Consider the following 13,660-nt stretch of genomic DNA (forward strand, 5'->3'; position numbering starts at 1 on the left):
ACTAGTACCCGTTCATGACATGCTGTGCTTTGTACAGGCTGTCTCCTATGACTGGGATGCTTTCCCTCCAGAATTTTGTTTCTTGCAACTCATAGCTCCCTCCAAGGCTCAATTCCAGTGTTAGCTCCTTAAAGGGACCTTTCCTGATTCCCCTCAGTTGTTAGTATCTTCTTCTCACCCCCACCTGCCTCACCCCCATCACTGTGTATTTACTTGGTAGATAGCTTGTATTTACTAATCTGTGAACAGTTTGTGGTCCTCTAGGAGAATATAAGTTCCTTGAGGAAAGGGACAAGCATGTGCTTGTTGATTGATTGATCAATCACAGAGTAATGAAATGAATCATGTTACTAGGTGGCAAGTTCCCATTCGCTGAACACAGAAGTAGAGCTTTGAAAGCCCCATAATTAACACGACTCATATAATACATTCAACATAAGAGAAGCCATTCATGACATGCCAGCACCAATGGATAAAGGCAGGTCAATGATGTTACAAAAGAGATTCCTAACACAGCTCTAAGATTCTGTGACAATCAAACTTTGTTTATAAGCCCTCTTTGGTCAAGTCTATGTGGTCATTTTTACTGGATTAACAAACGCCAGTGATAACACTTTCATCTTGGGAGAAACCTCAGATTATCTGAGTAATTCAGGAAATGCCAGGCTTTGTTGCTTATATTATTCAGGTCATGTGGGTAACTTCTCACTTCCCTTAAGCTTCTGGTCTATTATAGTAACTTCAGGGGAATGCTGATAAATGCTAAACAACCAGGACTGGGGAAAAAAAGTAGCCATGAGATATTTTTCAGTTTGAAATGCATCATTAACACTTTTTCTATCACTTAAGTCTAGACAATCAATAAAGCAAAAAATCAAGCCCTGATTTGTAGCATTTGCAGAATTCTGAGGTGTAAAAGTTCTTGTTGAAAATTTAAGGATCAGCAGCTCCAACACATCCCTGATTAATCCTCTTTTACAGATGATGAATAACGTAAGAAACGTGCTGCTGGAGGTGACTCCCATCCTTCATGACAAGGAAATTGTCCTGGATTTTGGCCATGGCAGGAAGAGACTCCAGAGCCCATCTAGTCTAGTCCTCTCTTTTTATAAATGAGGAAACTACAGCCCAGGGAGAGGAAGTATTAGGGAGCAAAGGTAGGATTGACAGACTCTCAGCCTTGGGAGGCATCTGAGAAGACATCTAGTGAAATCCATGGTCCAACAAGCTAAGCTCAACACAGCTCAATGACATCCCCTACAACAATCCAACCTCTGCTTTAGCCATGTCAGTGAGGAAGAACCCACTCTACCTCCTCAGGTTGGCTCCTGAGGTCCCTTCCAGCTCTAACTTGATGACCTATGACCCCAAGGCAGCCCATTCCACTTTGGGATAGTTCTAATTTCTAGGAAATTTTTCCTTATACCAAACCTAAACCTCCATAATGACCACCCAGTGCTCCTTGTCCTGCCCTCTAGAGCCAAGCAGAACAAATTGAATCCTTTCTCTATATAATAGCCCTTAAAGAAAGCTATTGTCTTCTCCAGGATGAGTAGCTAGCTAGTTTTCAATCAGTCTTCACATGGCATGATCTCTGCTCCACCTATCATCCTGATTGAACGCATAGGGATGTACTCCAGCTTGTCAAATGCCCTCCTTAAGATGTAGGTCCCTAAACTGAACACAATATTCTTCAGTGCTTCTTAAATTGTGGGTTATGACCCTATATGAGGTCACAGTTTAAGAAGTTCTGAAGGGGTTGAGAGTAGAAAAAGTTTAAGAAGCCCTGCTCTAGATGAGCTCTGGCCCAGGCAGAGTACAACTGGACTATCAGTTTTCTAGGCCTGGACTCTCAAGGCTCTCAAGGCTAAGAGCTGGTTAGCCCCCCTCCAACCCCCAGCTATGTCATACTGTTGACTCCTATTGAGTTTGCAATTCACAGAAACCTCCAGACTTTTACACATGAACTGCTGCCTCCCTTAGTCTGTACTCAGGAAATTTATTTTTGAACCCCAGTGTGGTACTTTACATTTTCCCCTATTAAACTACCTCCATCTTAGATTCATCCCACTGTTCTAGCTTTACAAATTCTCTTTTGGATCCTATCATCCAGCAAGTTGGTTATCCCTCCCTTCCCAGTCTCATGCTATCTGCAAACTTGGTAAGCATGCCCCTCTGTCTCTTAATCTAAGCAATTACTAAAAAATGGACCAAAGAAAGCTCTCTGGGACACTTCACTAGAGGTCAGTCAGAAATGGTGTCACATACCTTGTAGAATGGTGGAAACCTCAATATCTAGGGCTGCCTGTCTCTGACTAGGGCCAAAGAACATCTTTAAGAAAAACATAAAATATTGTAGCAAGAGTTTTCCTCCCTATCTTCACCATAGACAATTTGTTTGTATTTAAGATGAGCCATGAACAGCTGTTAACCAGGCTATTTAACACAGTAGTATTTATTATCAAGTTAGTAAAAGATAAGAGTAACATACAAATGGTATGGCTTAGAGTTACATTTTTGCTGCTAATATGTTGAAATTGTTTTTTAAATACCATCTGTTTTATACATATTTGAAGGGCTTGTTCAGCAGTAAAGATAGAGAACTTAAAAAAAGAAATGTTGTTACAGACTCAGTTTGTATTTTAGGCAACACCTGAGATTTCATTATCGTGTGAAACTCCCTCTACCAATGAAGAAAGCACCTTCTCTCTAAGGAATAGTCTTAAAGAGCTCCTTGGAGCACTGAGAGGTGGAGTGACTTTCCTAGGGTCACAGCTCGTCTGAGGTGGAACTTGAACACTGGCTCTCCATAACAACAACAGCAGCCAAGACCATGATGAGCAAAATAGCAGAGTAGTTTTTAAAATAATCCCCCCAATCTCCAAACAAGAAATGGGCCAAGTCTTGATTAATTGAAGCTGCAGCAACAAGATGACAAAAACAGCTTCTGAAATAGCAGAGACCCAAACTATCTACAGCTCCCATCAGCCCTCCAAGCCCACCTAAACACTGCAAACGATCTTCGAGGCCTGTCTTTCCAACTCCTGATGCAGCAGTCTCTACCGAAACAGCAGTAACTCAAAGTGAATCCCTCCACATCACATAAAAGGCCAGAAAACACTGATCCTATCCAGCTACATAACAGAAAGTGGATTTAACTGCCTGAGGGAAAGAAGACTGCAAACCTTGTAGCATTCAGACCACTACCAGGAGCTGTTATTTTGGACAAGGATCCAACCAGGCTCCCTAACTGAGTAATCACTCTACTTTTTATCTGCTGCTTTCCTAGTTTCAGCTCCAGAGAACAAGAGCCCATCCCAGGACAAGCTCATCACTTCTAATCTCTCCACCACGCTGCTAACTCAAACCTTCATGGACACTACCTCTCCCAGTCTCCTCTCCACTCTGTTTGAAGAGCCAGAGGGCAGAGTACCAAACTGGCACATCCCAATGCCTTCCTTTACAGAGGGCGGAAGCTGACTTAGATCACTTCACTTTGCATCTCATGTCATGCCTCATTTCAACTTCACAGAAAAAGATGCTCCCACACTGGGTATGCCCTGGTGTACCACTCCCTCCCCCACCCCACTTTCTTTCCTCCTCCTGTATACTCTCTCCCCCTTTAGGTTGTAAGCTCATTAAGGGCAGGAACTTTCTTTTTATGTATTGTATCCCCACCAGGCCTTAATACCGTGCCTGGCATGTAGTAGATACTTAATAAATGTTGATTGGATTGGAGTTTAGGGCCAAAGAGCCTTGGATCTATACAAAAGAAAAGGTGTTTGCCAATAGTGGAATGAGAAAGGACCAGAAAGTGAGGAGAGAAACCAGCAAACAATTATCTGGGAATAGAAAAAAGAAACCTGAAAGAAAAAATGGTTAGGTGTCAGCCGAGATCCCATATAAATCATAAGTGAGAAAAATGAGGAAAAATTGAAAAGGGTACAGTACAATGAATAAGTATGATACTTCAACACAAAAGGAACCAAAAACCTTCAGGGAGAAAAGCAAGAAAATAAACGCTGAGGATTCTTCAGAGATCATGTAACACTACAGACCCAAATGTTTTCAAATAAATAAATAAAACTTTTTTGGAGGGGGGAAGGTAAGGCAATTGAGGTTAAGTGACTTGCTCAAGGTCACACAGCTAGTAAGTGTCAAGTGCCTGAGGTTGGATTTGAACTCAGGTCCTTCTGACTCCAGGGCTGGTGTAATAACAATGTTACTTGCAGCTACTGTGGCTGTGTAAGGCCAATAACACCAGGGCACAGGAGGGCTGCTAGCACAGGTTCTTTGATCTCCTTTTCTAAGGAAAGCAAGTTAAGGGGTTAACAATCTTACTTTAATTAAACATACATATATCATTCACTTAGTTCAGGGGGAAAAGCCAGCACCCTGAACTTCAGAGAAAATACAAACAGAAATTACAAGCAGAGCAAATCAACGAGCTTCTAACTGTCTGATCATAGCAATACACTCACAGTTACCAGAGAGAGAGAAGCATCAACATCTGGGTTTTCAAAGCAGTGGCGGCGGGAGGGGGGCCCTTAATGGCTACCCAGAGTCTCCACACCAACATTCTTCCAATGACTGAGCCCCAAGCCAAATGCTAACCTCAGAGTATATATACACTTCTTCAGGGTCAGAGCGCATCACAACCATTCGACTCAAACCCATGTGACCTAGGCCTTTCCGTGACTTAAGCAGGCCATCAAAGACTCTTGACTGAAACAAAGGCAAGACTCAAAGGCACTTGATTGCATTAGTACTGAGAAGCACTCCAAAACAAAAAAACAACAAAAAGTCCCACCTTGCTTGCCATTACACCTGGTGCTCTATTTAAAACTTTTAAAAGAAGATATTAGGATGGAAATTAGATAGGAAATCAAAGCTATCAAAGGAGAAGTAAAGACAAACAGCAGAGTAGACAATTTAAAACATACCACAGATGAGTCTACAAAGTAGTAGATGCTCTAATAAAAAAATTGACAGCTATGGAACTCAAAAATATAGATGTAGAATAAAATTTGGCAGAAGAAAAGCAGAAGACAACAACTTTAAAAGAAGACATGATTTCCATACAAGCCAAAGCAGATGACCTTGAAGGCAGGATATTCAAACATAAGGATCATAGGTCTCCCAGAAAAACATGATGAATTAAAAAGCCTGAATACTACCCTGTAGCAATTATAAGAAAATTGTTAAAGATCTGTTAAAAGTGACAAGAAAGTATTAATTGATTTATTCTGGATTGTAAAGAGAGAAAAGATGCCATACTTGAAATTCCCAAACATGTAAGTAACTTTCAGAATGTCAATACAAATAAAAAATTTTGCAAGTAACCAAGAACAAGGCTTTAGCTACAAAGGTAAGTTAATTCAAATATCACAGGATTACACCACATTGATGAGAAATCAGAGCTAAGATTGACAGATGTGATATGTGAAATCTGAAATAACTTGAGGAAACAAAGGTGAGAGCTTCCAAGCATATGAATTTAGTAAGTAATATATGTTAAGTGCATGAAAAATCAGCTAGGCCTCTTCAGCTTGGCACTGGACACTAAATACAGGAGAAGACAGATTTTTATGCATTAAAAGATAACAATTAAGATTAATAATCTGATTTCTAATTAGAGGAAAGATTAGGGATGTTATAAGTTGGGAGAGGGATGAGCAAGTTTCAGGAGTTGGGAGGAAGAAGAGTGAGTAGGTGGATTTTCCCAGATATGAAACAGGATGTCACTCAATTCCCACGATTAGCAAGTAGGTAGAACTTACAGGAAAATGACACTTAAGTCTCAAAATGGAGTCAGTTTTACAAGATGGAATCAGTTTGGTTCACACAATTCTCTCAATTCCCCTCTTTGGTCCATCCCCTCCCTCCATGGATCACTTATCTATATGCCAAATTTATAAGGTTTTTAGTGTGTTCATGCTCACTATCAGCAAAAGACTACTGGAAAGCATCTTCTCACATACCTTAGAACAACAGCTAATACAAAACTGAAGAACAATGATGATGATGTCCCCTAACGAGACAAATCTTGTTAAATAGACTCTCTAGAGTCTATTTAGCCTAACAGTAGGCTACAGATCAAACTACTTAGAGGGCTCACAATGAACTAATTCTGAGAGGGGAGATTTACATGTTACCAAGGCAAACCAAGAAAATTCAACAAACATAAATACTATAAAACAATGATCATCAATACTAAATAATGTCAAGTCTCCTTGTATCCAGTAACCCACTCTCAATGTCTATTTAATCATTTCATCTTGCATCCCAGATGTCCTATGGAGTCTTCTAGTCCATGGAAATATCTTCCCTTAGACATTCTGGAATAAACTTCATTCTCAGGGCACCTCTGAAGGGGGCTCTGCTTCTCTGATTCCAAGCCTCTTGTAGAGATTCCTAGAAAATTCTGCTAAAACACTTAATACAATTTGGTACAGGCCAATTTTGGGACCCATTTGGATTTTTATATATTGCAGACCAATCTTAATTTCTTCAATAATCAAAAGTGCCAAACTGAAGCCAAAATAGGTTATCAGCTGAATCTCTTGGAATTTTAAACCAAATTTCATATAATTCAATAGATCCTACTACCAGTTTATTAGCCACCCATCAATTATGGTTATATGTGACTGCCAGTCATGCCACTTGCCAATATGGTTATTTGTATGTAGTGTACTCTTCTCCAACTTAAGTGGAGCCTCACCTATTGCCTCCAAGGGACTTCCCAGGAAACACATTCCCCAACAATGTTGGAGCTTACTTTAGCTCAGAAGAATTTGAGATCAAGGTGGGAAGTCTGACATATGGGGAAGTCTTCCACAAAGTTTCTGAAAGCCCATCCTGGGGGTCTGAGTCCAGTTTTGACCTAGCTGGCTTTACCAAAAACTGTGATAAGTGAAATTTGAAATAACTTGAGGAAACAAAAGTTAGATCTCCCAAGCATATAGATTTATTAAGCAATGCAAGCCAAGTGCATAACAAATCGGGACCAGGCCTCCTCAGCTTGGCACTGGACCTGAATATAGGAAGAGATAGATTTTTATGCACTAAAAGAAAACAAGTAACGAGATATAAACCAGGATATAATTAGGCAATCTGATTTCTAATTGGAGGAAAGATCAGGGATTTTCTGAGTTGGAAGGGAAATGTGCAAGTTTCAAGAGTTGGGAGGGGAAGGACAAGCAGGTGGATTTTCCCAGATGTGAAATGGGATGTCTCTCAATTCTCACGATTAGCAAGTAGGTAGAATTTATAGGAAAATGAAAGTTAAGTTTCAAAAAGGGGTAAGTTTTACAAGATGGAGTCAGCTTGGTTCACACAATTCTCACAACTCTCTCACAGATAGTCTAAGAACTAAAGGAGAAAGGGGTATATCCAAAAATAACTTGGAATCAAACAGACATATGACGTGAAAAAGCTAAGCCCAATAATCAATGAAAAAAGATGGACCTACAGGAAAAGAAGTATTTCAAACAGTCTTACAAAAGAAATCAGAAGAGCATTCAATTTCAAAACACCACAAACAACAGAAATATAAGAACATTACACCTAAGTGCTTTTTAAATTGAGTTACCTCTGTGCGAATTTAATGAGGGGCATTCCCTCTTATATAATAGCCTATCATGCTAAGGAGAGCCCAGATATAGTGGCACCACTATCACTAGTGATGAGAATACATGGTGAGAGAAATGCAAATTTGTTCCATTTTGCATCTATTTCTAGTACACCTTTCTATTTCAATTAGACAATATCCAAAACCCTCCAATGATTTCCCACTGCCTAGAGTAGGAGCTCTTAATGTAGGGCCTACAGAACCCCTAAGGGATCTAAGAATAGAATTCAAAGGGTCCATGAACCTGGAATTTTTAATATTCTGATATTAATTTGATTTGTATTTCAATATAATAGGTTTCCTTTGTAATCCTATGCATTTTATTTTATGAAATTAAAACCATTATTCTGAGAATGGGTCCACAGCCTTCACCATTCTACCAAAGGAGCTCATGACATTTGGCTTAATACATTAAGGGTTAAGAACCCCTAGCCTTGGTGGTAAAGTCCAGCCTCCTTAGCATGACATTCCAGGTTCCAACCTTACTGATCTAGCCCCAAGTCTCTTTCCCAAGCTGACTTGTGTACAGTGGACCAAGCATTTAATGTAGAACAGGGAAGCTATTCGAAGCCCTCACACTGGATAGTTATGGGACTTAGGGAAGTCAAAGCTCCACTTTCATCATTCACAAAATGAGGATGATAAAAGCACTGATCTCCCAGGGCTGTTCTGAGGATAAATGAAAGAATGTACGGGAAGTACTTAGCAAACCTTAAAACTAAATAACTGTCAACTCTTATTATCATCCCATTTCTCCTGGAAATCACTAAGGTTTATTAAAGCCTTTCAACCAAGTGCAGAATTACCACATATATACTATACCACAGCTGCTACTGCTTGTAGCACTTCAGAGATGGACAATGGGGAAAACAAAGGAAACTTTTCATGCATCTTTTTTCCTAACTCAAAATAGTTCCAAACTGGGTAGGGCACAGTTTATGAGACAGCACTGGGGCCAGACTTAAGGGTCTTAGCTGAGTGTTGCCCTCTAAAAACTGAAACAGAAACTAAGAGTGGTAGCAGTAACAGCAGCCTTGGAACTGTATCATGTTCGCCTCACTTGATTATTGCTAGAGTTGACTCAGTAGTTAATAAATAAGCTGAAGAGGCTCACCAACGAGGTCATAGTATTTGAATCCTAAGCCTTTGTTTATAAATATAATTTCAGCTATGTAACAGCTGAACATAGGAAATACTGCATTATCGAGATTTTCTTACAAACTACTCATTAGACATTGCTTTATACTTCTGATAAACAAAAGATTGAAACAGGTCCATTCCCTCACAGGAAAATATATGTGGCTTAGCACTCGCTTACTGGCTAGTTACAGCCTTATATGTGTAGTGTACTCTTAGATAGTCTATGCTACCTAATGAAATTCACATGGAAATCAACACATATAAGAATGCTCCAAATAATCAATAACACAAGAAATCCAAATGAAAAGAGCTCATAAACAAAAGTGTCAAAGATCATAAAAGAAATAGTGTTGGAGAAACTGTGGGAAGACAATCATTCTGTCATCAGAACTACATGTAAATTGGTTGAACCATTATGGAAAATAACTTGGAATTATTCAGGAAACGGTACTGAACTGTTCATACCCACCTTTAACCCAACTACATAAATACTGGGAATGGACCTCAAGCAAGTAAAAAAGAAAACAAAAGGTCTCATACATGCAAAAATTTTTGTAGCATTTTTTAATGGTAGTAAAACCTGGCAACAAGGTAGATGCTCACTGATCGAGCAACTGTTGAAAAAATAGTGGTATGTGAACACCACCATTTCTGTTCTGTAAAAAAACAAATATGAAGAATCTGAAGAGGCTGGGAAAGATTGTATCGACTAAAGCAGGGTGGGGAAAAGTGGCAACAGAATATTCTACACAATTATCACAATAATACAAAGGAAAACAACACTGAAAGACATCAGAATTGTGATCAATGGGGAAGGCTAATATCAACTCCTAAGTACTGAGAGTGAAACATAACCTTCTTCTCAGTGGAAAGATGGAGGATATAGGTAGAGAATAAGGCACATATAGTTAAACACAAGCAATTTGTAGGTTGCTCTCTTTTTCTTAAAAGGGAGGATTATAGGAGTAGGGGTGGTGGAAGAAAGTTATTAAGAAGTAACAGTGATTGAATTTTCTTCCTTGACCCTGTCCCCTTTCCAAAGTGTTTGTTTTGATTACCTCCACCCCCATCTGCCCTCCACTCCATCATCCCCCTGCCTTTTATTTTTTTTTTTTTATCTTCCTCCCTCTTCTTTCCTGTGGGGTAAGATACCCAACTGAGTATGCATGGTATTCCCCCTCAGGCCAAATCTGATGAGAGCAAGGTTCACTCATTCCCCCCTCACCTGCCCACTCCCCTCCTCTCCTAGAACTGCTTCCTCTTGCCACCTTTATGGGAGATAATCCACCCCATTCTATCTCTCCCTATCTCCCTCTCTCAGTAAGTTACTCTCTCATCCCTTAATTTCATTTTATTTCTTTTAGCTATCTTCCCTTCATCCTCAACTCACCCTGTGTCTGCTCTCTCTTTTACATATATATATATATATATATATATATATATATATATATATATATATATATATATATAACTCATATATATATACATACATACATATACACATAGATATATACATACACATTCACTTACATATATACATAAACATATATATATATATATGCATATTCCCTTCAATAAAGCGGGATGGGTTGGGAAGGAGCAAAATGTAGTTAGCCTTTCACAACATGAATATTGTGGAAGGGTTATACATAATAATACATGTGTGGCCTAGGTTGAATTGCTCAACTTCTTAGGGAGGGTGGGTGGGAAGGGAAGAGGGAAGGGAATTTGGAACTCAAAGTTTTAAAATCAGAGGTTCAAAAACAAAAAAACTTTTTGTATGCAACTAAAAAATAAGATACACAGGCAATGGGGCGTAGAAATTTATCTTGCCCTACAAGAAAGGAAGGGAAAAGGGGATGAGAGGGGAGGGGGGTGATAGAGGGGAGGGCGGACTGGGGAACAGGGCAACCAGAATATATGCCATCTTGGAGTGGGGGGGGAGGGCAGAAATGGGGAGGAAATTTGTAATTCAAACTGTTGTGAAAATCAATGCTGAAAACCAAATATGTTAAATAAATAAATTGCATTAAAAAAAAAAAAGAAGTAACAGTGATGTTGGAGGGGGAATAGCAATAAAAACACATCTTTTTAATTAAATTTTATTTCTTAATTATTAAGCACATTTTTTCTCCTCCCATTGGAAAAAAAGGGAAAAATAAATTGTAACAAATATACATAATCAAATAAAACAAATTCCCATACTGGCCATGTTAAGAAAAACAATCCACATGTCATTCTGTGTATTTAGTCTAGTCCCTCTCTTTCAGGAGGTGGGTAGCATCTTTCATCACTGGTTGTCTTGAATCATGGTTGGTAACTACACTGATCAGAGTTCTTAAGTTTTTCAAAGCTGCATTTGTATAATGTAGTTATAAATTGTTAGGATAAATACATACTTATTATATATAATATTTAGTATATATGTGTATATACACATAATTAGTGAGTATAAATACATATACATACTACATATGTAATGTATAAGTTGTTCTCCTAGGTCTGTTCACTTTGCATCAGTTCACACAAGTCCTCCCAGGTTTCTTAGAGCACAACAGCATTCCATTAGGTTAATAAAATGTTCTGTCATTACCCAATTGATGAGCACTCCCTTAGTGTCCAGTTCTTTGCCACTACTTAAAAAAGTTGTTAAAAATATTTTTGTACAAGACAGCTCCAAAGGACTTATGATGGAAAGAGCTATCTACATCCAGAGAAAGAATTATGGAATCTGAATGCAGATGGAGACAAACTATTTGCTCTCTCTCTTTTTCTCTTTTTTTTTGGTTTTGTTTCTTCTTTCTCATGATTCACTCCATTGGTCATAATTCTTCTTTACAACTTGACTATTGTGTAAATAAGTTTAATGCCAGCCTGCGCAGTGTTATCTCACCGGTGAGCCAGTGGTGAGAAGGAACCGCAGGCAGGCCCAGCCCAAGCTGCGTCCTGTCCTGTCCCACTGCCCGCCATGGAGTACCTTATCGGCATCCAGGGGCCTGACTACATCTTGGTGGCCTCAGACTGCACAGCCGCCAGCAACATCGTCCAGATGAAGGACGATCATGACAAGATGCTTAAGATGAGTGAGAAGATCTTACTTCTGTGTGTTGGAGAGGCTGGGGACACTGTGCAGTTTGCTGAATACATTCAGAAAAATGTACAGCTCTACAAGATGCTCAATGGGTATGAATTGTCTCCCACAGGAGCAGCTAACTTCACACATCGAAATCTGGCTGACTACCTCCAAAGTTGGACCCTATACCATGTCAATCTCCTGTTGGCTGGCTATGATGAGCATGAAGGACCCACACTGTACAATATGGACTACCTGGCAACCCTGGCCAAAGCTCCATTTGCAGCCCATGGTTATGGTGCCTTCTTGACCCTCAGCGTTCTAGATCGTTACTACAAACCAAGTATCACGTGTGAGGAGGCAGTAGAGCTTCTGAAGAAATGTCTGGAAGAGCTCCAGAAGTGCTTCATCCTGAACCTACCATCCTTCAGCATCCAGATCATCGACAAAGATGGCATCCATGAGCTGGACACCATCCTCCCTTCCAAAAGGAGCTCCTAACCCCTCACTGCCCCCAACTGATCCCACCAGCTGGGTTACCTTTTTGTGACTGGCTCCTTTACTATTGTTTTCTACACTTCTGAAATTCACAGAGAACTAGATACCAATAAAGTTGGATATTGACAAAAAAATAAGTTTAACACGAAGGTATATGTAGAACATATATCAGATTCCATGCTGTCTTGGGCAGGGGGAGGGGGAGAAAATTTGGAACTCAAAAACTTGTGGAACTGTTATAAAATAAAGATTAAAAAAAAAGTTTTTGTACATGTACAATCTTATCTTATTTCTTTGATCTCTTTGGAGTATAGGTCAACTGTATTACATCGTAAGAAATAACCATGAGGAATTCAGAAAAACATAGGAAAACTTGTATGCATTCTTGACAATATATAAAATGACCATGATAGTGTAAATGCAAACCTTAAAGGGCTCAACTCAAATTCATTGCAACGATCACTCTTGGTTGGTCCTGAAGATCAGATGATATATTACAGCTGAGAGGAGGCGCACTACAAGTTCAGAGAGCTGTCAGTCATGGTTGTTTATCAGTTGCTCATACTTAACTGTTTTTCTTCCTTACCAGGAAGGGTTAAATGGCTGAGACACTGGTGAGGATATTGGGAAATGACTATGGTATGAAAAACAAAAGCACCATAAATTTTTTTTTAAATAAAAAAATATAGGTTTAAGAATCCAGTCTAGGAGGCGGAGCCAAGATGGCAGCTGGAAAGCAGGGACATGCGTGAGGTCCCCCCCAGGTCCCTCCAAAAACCTATAAAAATGGCTCTGAACAAATTCCAGGACTGCAGAACCCACAAAATAGCAGAGTGAAGCAGGGCTCCAGCCCAGGACAGCCTGGATGGTCGCTGGGTAAGGTGTATCGCACAGAACTGGGAGCAGAGAGGAGCAGAGCCCAGCATGAGCTGCGCCGGGACCAACCTGACTGGGAGCCCTGCGGAACAGGACCTAGCGCCCTGAATCAGTGAGCTGTGGCAGTTCCCAGACTTCTAAACCCACAAATACCAAAGAAAACAGAGAAGAACTGCAGAACCCACGAAATAGCAGAGGAAAGCAGGGCTCCAGCCTAGAACAGCCTGGATGGTCGCTGGGTAAGGTCTATCCCGCACAGAGCTGGGAGCAGAGACCAGAGTGGGTGGCAGTAGGACCAACCAGACCAGGAGCAGGGCGGAACAGGCCCTAGTGCCCTGAATCAGTGAGCTGTAGCAGTTAACAGACTTCTCAACCAACAAACACCAAAGACAACAGAGAAGGTTAGTAGGAAAAGCTGTGGGGGACAGAGTGAAAGGAGTTTG

The 13,660-nt window shown here is 40.0% G+C and overlaps 1 protein-coding gene across 1 annotated transcript; it reads left to right on the top strand.

The window, feature by feature from the left end:
* The first annotated feature begins 11,738 nt into the window (after positions 1 to 11,738).
* Positions 11,739 to 12,344, top strand: LOC118832616 (proteasome subunit beta type-2-like). The gene has a single exon (XM_036739921.1). It carries the CDS (start codon positions 11,739 to 11,741, stop codon positions 12,342 to 12,344), a length of 606 nt encoding a protein of 201 aa, XP_036595816.1.
* The last annotated feature ends 1,316 nt before the right edge of the window (positions 12,345 to 13,660 follow it).

This window comes from Trichosurus vulpecula, chromosome X (genome assembly GCF_011100635.1).
Source record: "Trichosurus vulpecula isolate mTriVul1 chromosome X, mTriVul1.pri, whole genome shotgun sequence".
Taxonomy (NCBI): Eukaryota; Metazoa; Chordata; class Mammalia; order Diprotodontia; family Phalangeridae; genus Trichosurus; species Trichosurus vulpecula.

Coding starts and splice junctions, on each gene's coding strand:
- LOC118832616 (XM_036739921.1), top strand. CDS start 11,739: ATGGAGTACCTTATCGGCATCCAGGGGCCTGACTACATCTTGGTGGCC.